The sequence below is a fragment of the Carcharodon carcharias genome, chromosome 22, assembly GCF_017639515.1.
Source record: "Carcharodon carcharias isolate sCarCar2 chromosome 22, sCarCar2.pri, whole genome shotgun sequence".
In the NCBI taxonomy this organism is placed as follows: Eukaryota; Metazoa; Chordata; class Chondrichthyes; order Lamniformes; family Lamnidae; genus Carcharodon; species Carcharodon carcharias.
Window position 1 is genome coordinate 51,610,331 of NC_054488.1, and position 15,191 is coordinate 51,625,521.

The 15,191-nt window shown below is 40.7% G+C and overlaps 1 protein-coding gene across 1 annotated transcript in view; it reads left to right on the forward strand.

Moving 5' to 3' along the window:
• Nucleotides 1-15,191, forward strand: part of LOC121293673 (dynein heavy chain 17, axonemal-like) — a 729,083-nt gene that overhangs the window by 298,127 nt on the left and 415,765 nt on the right. Inside the window, exons 28-30 of the mRNA XM_041216840.1 lie at nt 3,342-3,433; nt 8,613-8,739; nt 10,728-10,880. Coding sequence (XP_041072774.1) covers nt 3,342-3,433; nt 8,613-8,739; nt 10,728-10,880 — 372 coding nt within the window. The remainder of the gene's footprint in view (nt 1-3,341; nt 3,434-8,612; nt 8,740-10,727; nt 10,881-15,191) is intronic.

Sequence of the window (15,191 nt, forward strand, 5' to 3'; positions counted from 1 at the left end):
ATTTTTAAAATATTTTAAATCTTTTATGCTCTCCCCACCCCCACTAGAGCTATACCTTGAGTGCCCTACCATCCATTCTTAATTAGCACATTTGTTTAGATAATATCACTACCTTCAACACCTCTGTGTTCTGCTCCTAATTCGTTTTTTCTTATGAATCAATATTAGCAGTGATGAGACTTGATAGCAGCTTGCCACCCAGCTTCCCAATCAAAAGAGGAGTGTGTCATTGATGTGTTATGTCCCCAAAACTGTTCAACCTGTACACTGAAACTATCTTCATAGAAGATACATAGACACATAGAAGATTTGCTAGACTGCAACAATGTCAAGAACTTGAGATACGCAGATGACTGCACCAAGCACAAAGTCAGAAGAGGCACTACAGGAAATTGTAAACAAAGTCAAAGCAAGGAAGGTGGAACTCGAATTAAGAATTAATGTGAAAAGAGCAAGACAATGGTGATAAGCAGAAACTTAACCCTGTAAATGAAAATTGAAGTAAATGGACAGGTCCTGGAAGAAGTGAAAAGGTTCACAAACCTGGACAGTTTATCACAGATAATGGAAGATATAATTGTGAGATCCATAGGAAAATTGATATAGCTATGACCAGCTTTGTCAGAATGAAGGGCATGTTAACATTTTTAAGAATTCATTTATGGGATATGAGCTTTGCTGGCTGGGCCAGCATTTATTTGCCATCCCTAGCTGCCCTTGAGAAGATGGTGGTGAGCTGCCTTCTTGAACAGCTGCAGTCCATGTGGTGTAGGTACACCCACAGTGCTGTTAGGAAGGGAGTTCCAGGACTTTGACCCAGCGACAGTGAAGGAATGGCAACATATTTCCAAGTCAGGATGGTGAGTGACTTGGAGGGGAACTTCCAGGTGGTGGTGTTCCCATGTATCTGCTACCCTTGTCCTTCCAGACGGTAGTGGTCGTTGGTCTTGTCCTTCAGATGCCAGTGGCTGTAAGTTTGGAAACAGAACATGAATCTTAGGGAATGAATGTGAGGTGCTACATTTTGTCATCTATGTTATGTGCCTTGGAGACATGAACAACAAACAGACAATTGATCAATGCATTCAAGATGTGGACATATAGGAGGATGTTTCACATGCATGGACAGAAAGACTAATGAGTGAGTGCCACAAATAGCTGGAGCAAAGATGAAGTTAGTGCATAACATCCAAGAGAGAAAGATACAGTATTTTGGGCACATCATTAGAGCAGATGATTATTGGAGGAAAAGATCAATGGAAAATGTTTGAGAGGGAAGCAGAGGAGAAAATGGATGATGGGTGTAATGGACTGGATGCAGTTGACCTGTGTAGAATGTATAAGAGTAGCACAGGACAGACAGAGGTGGAGATCCATGACAATCAACCTCCTGGGAAGATGACACCAACAAACGAATGAACAAACTTTTCTCCACCACATTAAATTAGGAAATATTTCCTCATGCAAAGTGTGGTACAAGTGTGGAACACGCTCCCAAAAAAGCAGTTGATGCTAGTTCAATTAATAATTTTAAATCTACACCCACTATTTTGCACACCTTCACCCATTGTGACAAGTGTTTCTGACCCTTCCACAGCAATGAAATGGCCCTAACTAAAATGATAAATGACATCCTCTGTAACTGTGACATAGTGCATTGTTGCTGTTATCTTCATTTACACTTCTGCAGCCGTCAGCATAGTTTAGCATTCTGTTCCAATGCCTTTCTTTGATTGTGCAGCTGATTAGAATTGTTCGCACTTGGTTCCGCTATTGCATATCTAACTGTAGCCATGCATTTCCAGAAATAGCTCCTCTTCCTGCTCTGAACCATTTCTCCCAGCATCCCCACGTGGGTCCTGCCTGCTCCTCAGCAGGTGCTGCCCTGAAACAATGTCATCCGCAGCCATGTGCCCAACTTCCACATTTAGGGTAACAATACCAAGCTCTCCCTCTCTGCCACATTTGTCGAACCCTCCATTACCTCTGTTTGTCCAATATCCAGTCTTGGATAAGCTGAAATTTTCTTCAGTTATATACTGGGGAGTTAAAAACCATTGTCATTGGTTGCTGCTGCAAACTTTGTATCCTTGCCACCAATTCCATGACCCTCCCTGAACATTGTCTCAGGCTAAATCAGGCTATCATCTCAGCATCTGGCCTGGCTTACTGTTCATTACAAAGAGTGCATCTAAAACATTGCTAACCTTCTCATCTATGCCACACTTGATTATTCCAATGCTTTCCTGGCTGGCCTCCTGATCTGCTCCTTCCATAATTTTCAACTCATCTAAAATTCTTTCACTGTCACTGGGTCAAAATCATGGAACTCTGTTTCTAACAGCGCTGTGGGTGTTCCTACAAAACATTGACTGCAGCAGTTCATGAAATCAGCTCACAACCACCTTCTCAAAGGCAATTAGGGATAGGCAATAGATGCTGGCCTTGCCAGTGATGCCCATATCCCATGAACGAATATTAGCAAAATTCTGCTACCCGTAAACTATCCCACTCTACTGCTTGTATCCTTTCCTACAAGTCTCTATCCCCAACACTCTCAATATTACTGCAGTACATTGTTTCGTGCTTACCAATGCCTCAAGTTAGAAGTTCTAATCCTTGTGTTCAAATGCCTTCATGGTATCCTCCACTCCTACAGCCCCGACTGCTGAGTTCTCCCTGCTTTTGCCTCTGGCCTCTTGTGTCTCCGCTTTGCTCCTCCCACCATTGGCAACCACAACTTCAGAATCTAGGAATCATGGTCTGGATTTCCATCCATAAATCCCAACTCTTCTCCTCCTCCTCCTCTTTGAGCTTTCTCTTCAAACCCACCTCTTTAAACAAGCTCTTGTTCACCCCTCTTAATATCACTTTTTTGTCTCAGTGTCTATTTTTGTCTGATTACAGCCATGTAAAGTGCTTTCAGACATTTTTCTACATCAAAGCACTATATATATGTAAGTTGATATTGTTCTTGTTTGTGTTGGCTGTTGAAAAGCTATCAGTACAACACTTGTTTTTTGAAGTTTTTGTTCTCCAAATGCAAGTATCTTGCATATGATATGTATCTATTAAAAGATCTTTGGGAATTGGGTATTAGTGTACAGTGGTGCAGCATTGCCATTTATGTGTCTTATGTGGAGAGGTATCCTTTACATATTGGACATGAATGGGATAATAAAATGGATGACATTACAAAGACAGAACAAGACTAATTGAAATTTGACCAATTTCTGCAGCTGTGATGTGTACTTACTCCTACTGCTATATAGAGGACACTTCCAAGTGAAGAAGTAAGATAACACTATTAGGTGGCTAATCTCCCATTTTGTTCTCTGTAGGAAATCATGGCAGATGCAATAAAGACTCCAAATGTAGTCATAGCAACAAATAAACCTGGTTTGTATGACAAGCTCGAAGAAATACAGGGACGGTTAGTGGCTGCTTAATGTATTTTTATGCTTATGTTCGTGGAAACTTATTTTCTATTACTATTGGCAAATAACTGAAAAATATTATGTATTTCATACAAACATTGTTTCAAAATACTAATTCAAGATATTAATTGGCATAGGGATAAACTGATCAGGAAGGTAAATGGATGATTGAAATACTGGTTTGGGAATGAAAGGCTCCATTTCATGGGATTCTAACACCAGTACTGAGACAAGTAATACAGGGTGAAGGGTGGGGTCGTGAAGGGACTGGTGAAAATATATGTAAGCGCAAAGATAAAAGAAGTAGAAGATGGGAGTAAAGATCTGATCAAGGTATAGAATAAGTATAACATGAATAGTCAGGAAACAAATCGTTATGGACCGTAAGTATAAGATAACTTAAAAATAAAGTGAGGGAAATAATTAATAAAAACAAACTAAATTGCTGCATAGCAATGTGCACAGCATCTGAAACAAAGCAGAAGAACTGGAGGTAATACTTTGTAATGAGGTGCCAGATGTAGTTGGGATAACTGAAAATGCTTACATAAACAAAAGAATTGTCAGTTAAATATTGTAGAACATAATATACTGAATCTTAATAAATAGACCTGCATGCAATAGGGAGGCTGCTAGCAAGTCAGGAACTCCCTGGTAATTGAGGCAGGCTTTGCAATCACTCTTTAACTGAGCCATGACATTAGCATCCTGCTATCAGATTACCCGGCCACAGAGTGAGACGTGATGATAGCAGTGGTCAGAATGGCTTCAGGAGAGCTTGCTTCTGAAGCAATCTGAAGGCAAGAAGATGTCAGGAAAATGTGGGAAGCTTGCCACCCAGTTCTCTGACTCTTCCCTGGAGGTCATATTGGTGATGGAAGGTGTTGAAGGTAAGTCTTCTTCAATATTGCTGAAAAGAGAACCATGTTGCTGAAACTTATCTTCTTGCACTCATCAGGACAAACACAAGAATACCAAATTTCAAATGATCACAACAGTTTATACTATAGGGGAAAATGGAGCTGATTGATTGGCAAGTTGACTCTGATTGGCCAAGGTGTTAATGGAGAAAGCAACAGGGAACTATAGGCTTCCCAAGCTCCTAGCTCCAAGCTCCTAATTAATACAAAAAAGGTGCAAGGCTTAAACATATTCCTTTTGTTTGCAGAGAACTGGTCCCTGTGTCTGAATCAAATACAGTTCTGGACCATGAATGTACATTGCCTCTAGCAAATGAGCCACATTGCAGGCTCGACTGATTATTTTAAATTGATTATTAGTGTAGCTTTTAGCGCACTCAAGATTGTTAAGCGAGTGCTACCCAATCGTGGATTTTGCAAGCATGGGCTGGTTGAGCATGGTCTGTACTATGGTATTATGAACAACTGAAGGAACATGTTGTTTGCTTCGATTAGCCAATCGCTGGGATGTACGGCCTACATACCTGGCCTCACACCAGCACTGAAATTCATACCTGACATCACTCAATTGTGTGGTTGGCCACACATCTTTTTTGACTCATAGCAGCATTCTGTAGTGGAAATTGCTGCCTTTGTAACCACTGCATAGAAGCAGTGTGAAACATCTTGCTTAACCTGTTGTTCAAATTTTTGAGATGTTTTGCCTTTCCAGGGTAACTTGAGGTAGACCAGGCACTTTTCAGATCCAAAGGTAGTAGTCTTTGGCCCATTTGCAAGTTTGCATGATACACCAAACAACGATCTCATCAGGATAGCTGTTGTGCCGCAGAATAGATTTGATGCACTCTATTTCTGCATCAAGCTTGCAAGGTGAGCAAATGGCCAGGGCCAAAATTACAAGATTGCTGATAAAGTCAATCTCATAGCGAGTGGAGCTATACAAAACCCAATATGTACATTGGCCAATGAAGATAGGTTTGAGATAGATAGTAGTGGAAAACCCATTAGCAGATTTCTCAACTAACATATCAAGGTAAGGGAATGCATTAGTCTGTTCCATCACAAAATTGAATGTGAGCGCAAGGTGGAGCATATTAAGGTAAGTAAGGAAATCCTTACACATAGCTGCAAATTCAACATTAAGAACATTATCATCTACAAATTGGAAATATGCATGGGGTAGGAGATTAGGTCTCATTCCATCAAACATGTGTTTCTCATAGAAGCTGATGAAAATGTTAGCGAGAGCTAGACCTAGAAGGGATCCCATGGCTACAGCATTTATTTGAGCATACTTGGTGTCATTAAAACTGCATTTGATTGATCAAGTTGCTATGCAGCCCGCCTATATTGCTTTGATATAGTGATGTAGTGCAATGGCATCCTTCAGCAGCACGTTCGTAAATAAGCTTGCAAATTCAAATGAGCACATTAACAAGGCAGTGCTATTAATATTTAGATCACATGGAGTCTTTATGAAGGTAAAGGAATCCTTCACCGTGTACGTGGAAAACTCACTAAGAACTGGCTGTAAGAATTCACTCAACCATTTGGCCAATTCATGCTGTGTAGAACCATTCATTGATGAAATAGGGCGTAGTGGGGCATCATATTTGTCTGTCTTCGGCAGCTCATACATGCATGAATGTAGTGAGCCATGAGGACAAATCCTATCATTGATGTGGCAAGGCAGCTTGTTACTCTTACACAAGTCTAACAAACCTTTTTGTAGCTTGCTTTCGAGCAAGGTTGTGCAGATCCAATAAATACGAATTCGGAACCATCATTAAGAACAGGATGCATTTTGTCAACATAATGACTACTCCAGTCTCTTTGTCAGGCTTGCAAATATATATAGAGATAAAAACAGAGATAAAATATATATGTCTGGGTTGGCCCTGAGGCCTCACAATGCCACCAGACATTTGCACTGTCTGTAATAACCTGACAAGCCATTAGGTATTCCACAGTATGTGTGCGCAACATCTGCTAGGCACATTTTCAAGGACTCAGCATCTTCATTGAACGGTAAGATAACAGAATAGAGGAGTTCAAACTCAGCAAATACTCTTCCCATTTGATGTGGGACATGGGACCACCACAGCTGAAGCCATGTACCAGGACAAATTCTTCGCTTTTGGAGAGTACATGATCAGACAAGTTCAAGTACATATTTGGTGACAGCATTAATCGTACAGAGAAAATGTTTCCACTTAAGCGAGTTTACAGTGCAGGTGTGCTTAATGCAAGTTTTGCTTTTGGTGCAGCCATCTATTAAGGCAATATAGCAACATAAATGGATCAAATTGAAAAATGAAAGAAATTTGTGCACCCCAGAACAAGTGCAGCGCAGGGCATAGTGTTGATTAGTTATCCTGCAACTAATCTGCTTGATTTCATCCTGTATAAATGCTGGCTGTATCATGGGACTTTGTCTCACCCTAACATTGTCGAATACACTTTTGGAGAGGTTGGGGAGCCTATAGTTCCCTATTGCTTTCTCCATGGCAACACCTTGTTCAATCAGAGTTGCCTTGCCATGTAATCAGCACCCTTTTCTCCTGTAGTATAAATTATTGCAATTGTTTGAAATCTTGCATTCTTGCATTTGCCCAGATGAGTTCAAGATGAAAAGCTTCTGCAACATATCTCTCCTTTCAGCAATATTCAAGTTCTGTACTACCAAGTGACTCTAAATCCTCTTCTTTGACAGGAGGTAAAAGCCAACCATCCAAAAAAAGCAGACATGGCTAGAAGTAGCCGAAAGCTGTGAGCATCAGTGGTGTGGTGCCCAGGACCTGGATGTGGTGCTGGAAAAGATTTAATGACCTTATTGGTTCTGGAAATATGATTGTCATACAACTTTCAGGTGGCATTCATCATTCTCTAACCTCCCTGGCGTTTTCCTGAACAGTATTCCTCTGACCAACAAACCTTGCAGTTCCGCACATTACTTTCCTTTCCAGGAACCTCCTCCAATCTCCATCTGAAAGGGTTTGATAGGTTAGAAGTGGAGAAAAGGTTTAGTGGTTTTATAAATATAAAATATCATTAATAAATTCAATAACGAATTCCAGAGAAACATCTTTACCCAAAGAGAGTACCACAAGGTGTAGTTGAAGCAAATAGCACGGATGCATTTAAGGGTAAGTTAAATCAGCGTTTGAGGGAGAAAGAAATAGAAGAGCATGCTGATAGGATCAATGAGATGAAGTAGAGTTGGAGGAGGCTCATGTGGAGTATAAACGGTGACATGGACCAGTTGGATCAAATGGCCTATTTCTGTGGTAGACTCAATATAACAATTCTGAGAGAAACAGAGTAAATGTTTCAGGTTATGACCTTTTATCAGTTCTGATGAAATTCATGACCTGAAATGTTCGGTGGAGTTTTGTGCAGATGACGGGGTTTTCGGTTGCCAGCCAGAGAGCCAGTGACACCCCAGCCTTGCTTCTCTTTGGGAAAGCCTGCATCGTCTTGTGCACACAGGCACTTAACAGGCCAACTGTGGGTCTTCACCTGCTGAGAGCTGCCAGCAAATCAGAGACAGGCAGCTTTTCTGTACATGGCACCACTATGGAGGCAGTGGCTGTAGCCAGTACAACAACCATCCATGGCCTCGGATTAAGGAGGGACCCAGGCACAGGTGAGTGATGCCAATAAAGGGGCTGCGGGGGCAGGGGTGGGGGGAGGTTGGCAGTGTTGGCAGCAAGGACAGGGAAGTGGTTCTCAGCGCCACCCCCGCACCTCTACCAGACGCTGGGTCCCTCGATCAGATACTGAGTGCCTTTGAACAAGGGACCCCATCTGGGAACATGCAAGAAAACATGCCAGCATTTGCTTGATGGGCTCCCCGCATGGCAAGCCCCTGCCTACTGCTGGGCTAATACCAGTGGTGGCAGGATGAGGCTTTTAAGTGGGCATTAATTGCTTGGCTAATATCCTCAATTGGCAGCAGGGCGAGAAGGCTGTCTACAGGACTTTCAGCCTGGGCTTAATCGGGTTGGGGGCATGTTGGTGGAATGGTCCCCACCCTATTAAATGTCCCCTTGCCACCAAACACGCCATGGGGAAGGGCACAAGATTCCACTCATTAACTCTTTTTCTCTTCACAGATGCTGCCAGACCTGCTAAGTATTTCCAGCATTTTCTGTTTTTATTTCAGATTTCTAGCTTCTGCAGTATTTTGTTTTTGTAACAATTCTGAGTTCTGGTTTTTATATAATTCTTTTATTTTTTTGTGATTTCTATTTAGTTTAACCCTTTGTGAAAAAGCCTTGGCTGAATATCTTGAGACAAAAAGACTTGCCTTTCCTAGATTCTACTTTATATCTTCTGCAGACTTGCTAGACATTTTATCTAATGGTAACAACCCTTTAGAGGTGAGACACTTTGATCTGTCTTTTCAGCATTATAATGAATAGTATAAATGGTAAAATAATTTTGAAAATAATATAGTATGTTATAATCCCTGTGGCAGAAAGCCAATATTTTCAAAGTATAATTAATCTGTTGCAAATCTTACAACCAAAGAAAAATTCCAGCTGTTTATGTTTAATCAATGCTATGTTCTTGCCCAAGTACTCTCTGAATTCCATCTTTTTAAAATTAATCTAATATTTTTCTATCCATTTTCACACGCTTTGAGTAGCTTTGATTCCACTATATGCCTAACTTGTTACCCTGAGAAATTAGGCACTTTTTTTTATCTGTTCGTGGGCTTTAGGTATCCGTGACAAGGCCAGTATTTATGGCCCATCTCTAGTTGAACTTGAGAAAGTAGCAATGCAGTCCTTGTGACGTAGGTACAACCAAGGTGCTTATAGAAAGAGAGTTTTAGGATTTGGACCCAGAAACAGTGAAGGAATGATGCTGTGTTTCCAAGGTAGGTTTGTGTGTGGCTCGAAGGGGAACTTGCAGGTGTTGTTTCCGTATGCCTGTGGCTCTTGTCCTTCTAAGCAGTGGAGGCCATGGATTTGAGGGGAGGTGTCATTTCAAACTTGGTAAGTCGTATCTTGTAGATGGTACACACTGCAGCCAAATTATGCTGATAGTGATGGGAGTGAATGTTCAAACTGGTGGTTGAGGTGCCAGTCAAGCCTTGTCCTGTATGGTGGTTAACTTCTAGAGTGTTGTCGGAGCTGCACTCATCCAGGCAATTGGAGAATATTCTATCACACTCTTGACTTGTTCCTGGTACGTGGTGGATACAGGAGAATCAGGAGCTGAGTCCTTTGCCGCAGAGTACCCAATCTTTGATCTGCTCTTAGAGCCGCACTTTTTATGTGGCTTGTCTAATTAAGTTTCTGGTCCAGTTAAGTTTCTGGTCAATGATCAGCCCCAGGATGTTGATGTTGGGGTATTCGCTAATGATATGCCATTGAATGTCAAGGGTAGGTGGTTAGACTCTCTTTTGTTGGAGGTACTAATTGTCTGACACTGTGTGGCGCAAAAGTAACTTGCCACTTATTAGCCCAAGCATGAATATTGTCCGGGCCTTAAAGCATTCGGGCATAGACTGCTTCATTTTTTGAGCATTGAGAATGGAACTGAAAACTATTCACTCTTCTCCATTTCTGATTTAATAATAAAAGGAAACTCATTGATGAAGCATCTGAAGATATTGAGATAGGATATTGCCCTAAGGAAGTAACATGGGATCAAATGATAATGATCTCATTTACAAAGCCACTTATATTTTTAGCACTTTTAACATAGTAAAACAACCAAGATTCTTCACAGAAGCATTATCAAACATAATTTAACACTGACCCACATAAGGAAAAGTTAGGACAGATGACCAGAAACTTGATCAAGTAAGGTTTTAAAAGACGTCCTTTAAAGGGACATAGAGGGGTGGAAATTTAGGAAGGAAATTCCACACCTTGCAACCAAACAGCTGAAGTCCATTGGTGGGTTGAAGGAAATCAAGGATGCAAATGAGGGCCGATTTGGAGGAACACAAAATTCTCAGACAGTGGCAGTCAGAAGACACATAGGCCAATAACCATATTAACAGCCACAGGCCACCATTTCTGGTGCAAGACCTCTGGGGTTAACTGTATTGGGAATGCAATCAGACTATGCTAATGAACTGAAACAAAATTAAGACATGATCACATTAGGACAGGTTTGGCACATTTTGAGAGTAATGTGCCTGTCCAGCACCAGGCAGACTCAGAGATGAAGAAATAATGGGGCCAATTTGGTCACTATATGCAAACATATGCAGGAGCTTTGTGAGAAATCCTACAAAATTAACAGAACCACTTGTGATCTCGGTATATGTGCAATGCTGACCTAAGTGTGTGTGAATGATTTTTTGAGAAAATAGCATTATTGTGGTGATTAATTTTCCTTTATATTCTAGGTGAGTCAACATTTGTCAAAACTATTTGATAATATGGCTAAACTGAAGTTCCAAATGGATGCAGATAACAATCCAATGAAAGTTGGTATTGGCATGTTCAGTAAAGAACAGGAATATGTGGCATTTGACAAACTGTGTGATTGTACTGGTCAGGTGAGTATCAATACATTTACTACAAAGCCATGATCATTTGATTAATGTGAAGGCGTTTGATTACCTCTGTTATGTACAACACTCATTTGAACTGATATGGTCATTCTAAACGACCTTCCCTTGTGCTGCGTCTCTCTATGTGGTTCATTGTTCTTTTAGTTTGATTCTTTGATTTTCCAAAGTGAATTTATCTGAGCTGGTCGCTGCCTCCTTAAGAGTATAGTGTGGAAGGTAATGATTGCCCAGCTTAGTGCTTCTTTTTCGTCACAGATACATTATGTTTGAAAGTCACTAAAATATTCAAGAAGAGTTGTTGTCATGCAGTGCCTACACAAAATATAAAGAATGCCTTACTGTTGCTGGGCAGAATTACCCATTTGTTAATAAGTGACTGAGCTTAAAGGAAAATCAATATGAAGCAGTATAAGAAGTACCCTACCTACCTCTCTGTTATCAAGCTGCTGAGCTCTCTCTAGCCCACAGCCTCAATTACCTCCACTTCCACAATTTGAAAAGATGATTAAAATATTAACAGAGCTGCCACGAGGCTATGAGAAGCTGAAGTTTCTTGGATAGGGATGGAAAGGATACCAAAATATAGCATTTGTCATGTCATCATTTGTAATCAGTTACTTTGCTGTCACGTAGTCTATAGTATTGAATTGTTTATTGCTAAAGTATTGTCGTGTTCCATTATTTAAACTCAGTCAGTTAATCGGTTTTAATAGTTCTTTCTCATATTTAGTGAATGAAAAATTGCATCAAATGTAAAATGAACCAAGATTGTACCCTGTTTCTAGATTCATTATTGACCTCAAATCAATATCAGTAAAAGAGAGGCCCAGGAGATGAACAGCCTGAAAGGAAATGTCAGGAGAGTAGTAGTACATAAAGAGAGGATAGGAGAGGAGCAGTACAAAAGGCAAAGAGAGACCTAGGAGAGGAACAACCCAAAAGGAAAGGTCAGGAGAGGAGTAGCACATAAAGAGAGGATGGGAGAGGAGCATCACCAAAGGAGAGGGTGGGAGAGGAGCAGCACAAAAGGAGACGATCGGAGAGGTGCAGCACAAAAGGAAAGTTCAGGAGAGAAACAGCACAAAAAGAGTGGGAGAGAGGAGTAAAAAAAATGCAAAGTGACATCAGGACAAAAAGTCACATATAGGGTGAGTATACTGGTAAGCTTTTAGTTTAGTTTAAATTACTCAGCTATAAAGCAAGATCATTAAGTAGCATAAAAAATAAAGTAATTTTGATAATTTATCACAGAATTAAAATCACTGTTCAATTACTTAATTAGAACTAAGAGATAAAGTTAAAATTAAATAGCAAGGGATAGTAAAATTAAATAGTTCTGAATTTTTCAGTAAATTAAAGTCTGAACTACTTAAGTAATGGGTTAAAACAATTTAACTCCATATAAAATAAACTGACAGCAGCAAAAGGGAATTGGTGAGTTTTCCTTTATTGAAGTCTCACGTTTATTTCTATTAAGTCAGTTACTAGTCTAATAAATAGGGCATCTCAGATGCAGGGAGTGCCCATTCTGTTCCAGATGGGAAATACAGGATTCTTCTCATATCCTGGACAACCACGTGTACAGGAGGTTTTATCAGCTGGAGCAACTTGATCTTTGGTTTTCGGAGTTTCAGCAGCAGCTGATGTTACCGCTGTATGCTTATGAGGCTGAGTTTCATGGGTAGCACATTTATGGATCTGGTCACAACGCAGCTTATTGGTGTGCATGCAGAGAGGGAATGGGTGATTGTCAAACAGCTAAGGAGGACCAGGTAGGTAGTGCAGGAATTCCCTGAATGCATCTCGCTTTTCAACAAATATTCTGTTCAACATTCAATTGTACAGTGTGGGGGTAAGAGGAAATTTGGGAAAACAATAGTTATAGGTGATTCGATAGTTAGGGTAGACAGACAGGCATTTCTGTGGCTGCAGATCTGAATCCAGGATGGTATCTCTGTAGGGAGAGGGGACTTCATTGTCTTCTCTCTAAAAAGGTAGAAGCAGGAGGGGCAGGCATGTGGTTTTGCCATTGGATAAGAGACTTCCCTATGATGCAGAATGCCATCGACCGTACACATGGGGTTTTGAGGACACCACATCTCAATGGTGAAATATGCCATAAATGCAAAAGGTACCACTCAACGCGCAGTTGGTGTGTGATTACACTGATGATTGCCCACTATCCTAGCAGCAGTCATGATTTGTTCATCTTGTGACAGTCCACTATTCCAACAATTTGGCTTCCACCACATCAGTCTAGAGCATGGCTGCTAGATGACGAGAGCTCACCATTGTTCATCTGGTTGTTGATGCCCCTCTGCAACATGTGGACAGCACTCATATTAGAGCCATGCTGCAACGAGGAATGACATCGACCAGATAACCGGGGTGCTGAAGCAATGTCCCATGGCCTAACTTGCTGAGAAGGATACTCCATTGCATTCTTCACAGCATCATGAAGGCGCAAGTATAAGAACATAAGAAATAGGAACAGGAGTAGACCATTCAACCCTCGAGCCTGCTGTGCCATTCAGTAAGATCATGGCTGATCTTGTGTTTCGATTTCCACATTCCCATCTAACCCTGATAACCTTTGATTCCCTTGCCTAACAAGAATCTATCTACCTCTGCCTTAAACATATTCAGTGATCCCGCCTCCACTACCTTCTGAGGCAGAGAATTCCAAAGTCGCACAACCCTTTGAGAGAAAAAAATTCTCCTCATCTCTGTCCTAAAAGGGCAATCCCCTAATTGTAAAACAGTGTCCCCCAGTTCTGGACTCACCCACAAGAGGAAACATCCTTTCAATGTCCACTTTGTCAAGGCTGTTATATACATCAATACTTATATACATCAATAAAGTCACCCCTCACTCTTCTAAACTCCTGTGGAAACAAGCCCCGCTTGTCCAACCATTCCTCATAAGACAACCCACTCATTTCAGGTATCAGTCTAGTAAACCTCCTCTGAACCGCTTCCAATGCATTTATATCCTTTGTTAAATAAGGAGACCAAAACTGCACATAAAATTCGAGATGTGGTCTTACCAATGCCTATATAATGGAAGCATAACATCCTTACTTTTATGTTCAATTTCTCTTGCAATAAAAAATAGCATTCCATTAACCTTCTTAATTACTTGCTGTACCTGCATACTACTTTTTTGTGACTCATGCGTTAAAACACCTAGATCCCTCTGCAGCCGTTCTCCATTTAAGCAATACACTTTTTTAAAATTCTTCCTGTCAAATTGAACAAATTCACACTTTCCCACATTATACTCCTGGTGCCATATTTTTGCCCATTCACTCAACCTATCTCTATGTGTCTGCAAACCTTATGTTCTCTTCACAATAAACTTTCCTACCTAGCCTTGTGTCATTTGCTAATTTAGCTTTTATGACATCACTCCCTTCATCTAAGTCATTGATATAAATTGTAAAAAGTTGAGGCCCCAGCATAGACCCTTGCTGGACTCCACTCGTTACATCCTGCCAATCAGAAAAAGACCCATTTATGCATACCCTCTGTATTCCGCCAGCCAGCCAATCTTCTATCTGTACTAATACATTACCCCATGAGCTTGTATTTTTCTGCAGTTACATTTAATGTGGCACCTTATCAAATTCCTTCTGGAAATCCAATTACAGTATGTCTAAAAGCTTCCCTTTATCCACAGTGCATATTACTCCCTCAAAGAACTCCAATAAACTGGCTAAACATGATTTCCCTTTCACAAAACTATGCTGACTCTTCTGATTATCTTGAGTTTCTCTAAGTGCCCAGTTATAACCTCTTTAATGATCGATTCTAATGCCTTCCCTGTGACAGATGTCAAGCTAACTGGCCAGTATTCTGTTTTCTGCCGCCCTTCCTTCTTGAATAAAGGGGTTATGTTTGCTACTTCCAGTTTGATGGAACCTTTTCAGAATCTAGAGAATTTGGAAAATTAACACCAATGCATCGACTACCTCATTAGTCATCTCTTTTAGGACTGTGGGAAGAAGCCTATCAGGACTCGGAGACGTGTCAGCCCACAGCTCCATCAGTTTGCTCGGTACCGCTTCCCTAGCAACTGTAATTTCACCAATTCCCTCTCCCTTCTACCTTCTGATTTACAGCTATTACTGGAATGTTTTTTGTATCCACCATAATGAAGACAGAAGCAAAATATTTATTCGCTTCATCCGCCATTTCCTTATTATCTACTATTAATTCCCTATTGTCACTGTCTGGAAGACCAACTCTCACTTTACTTACTCTTTTCCATTTTAAATATGTAAATACCTGTAGAAA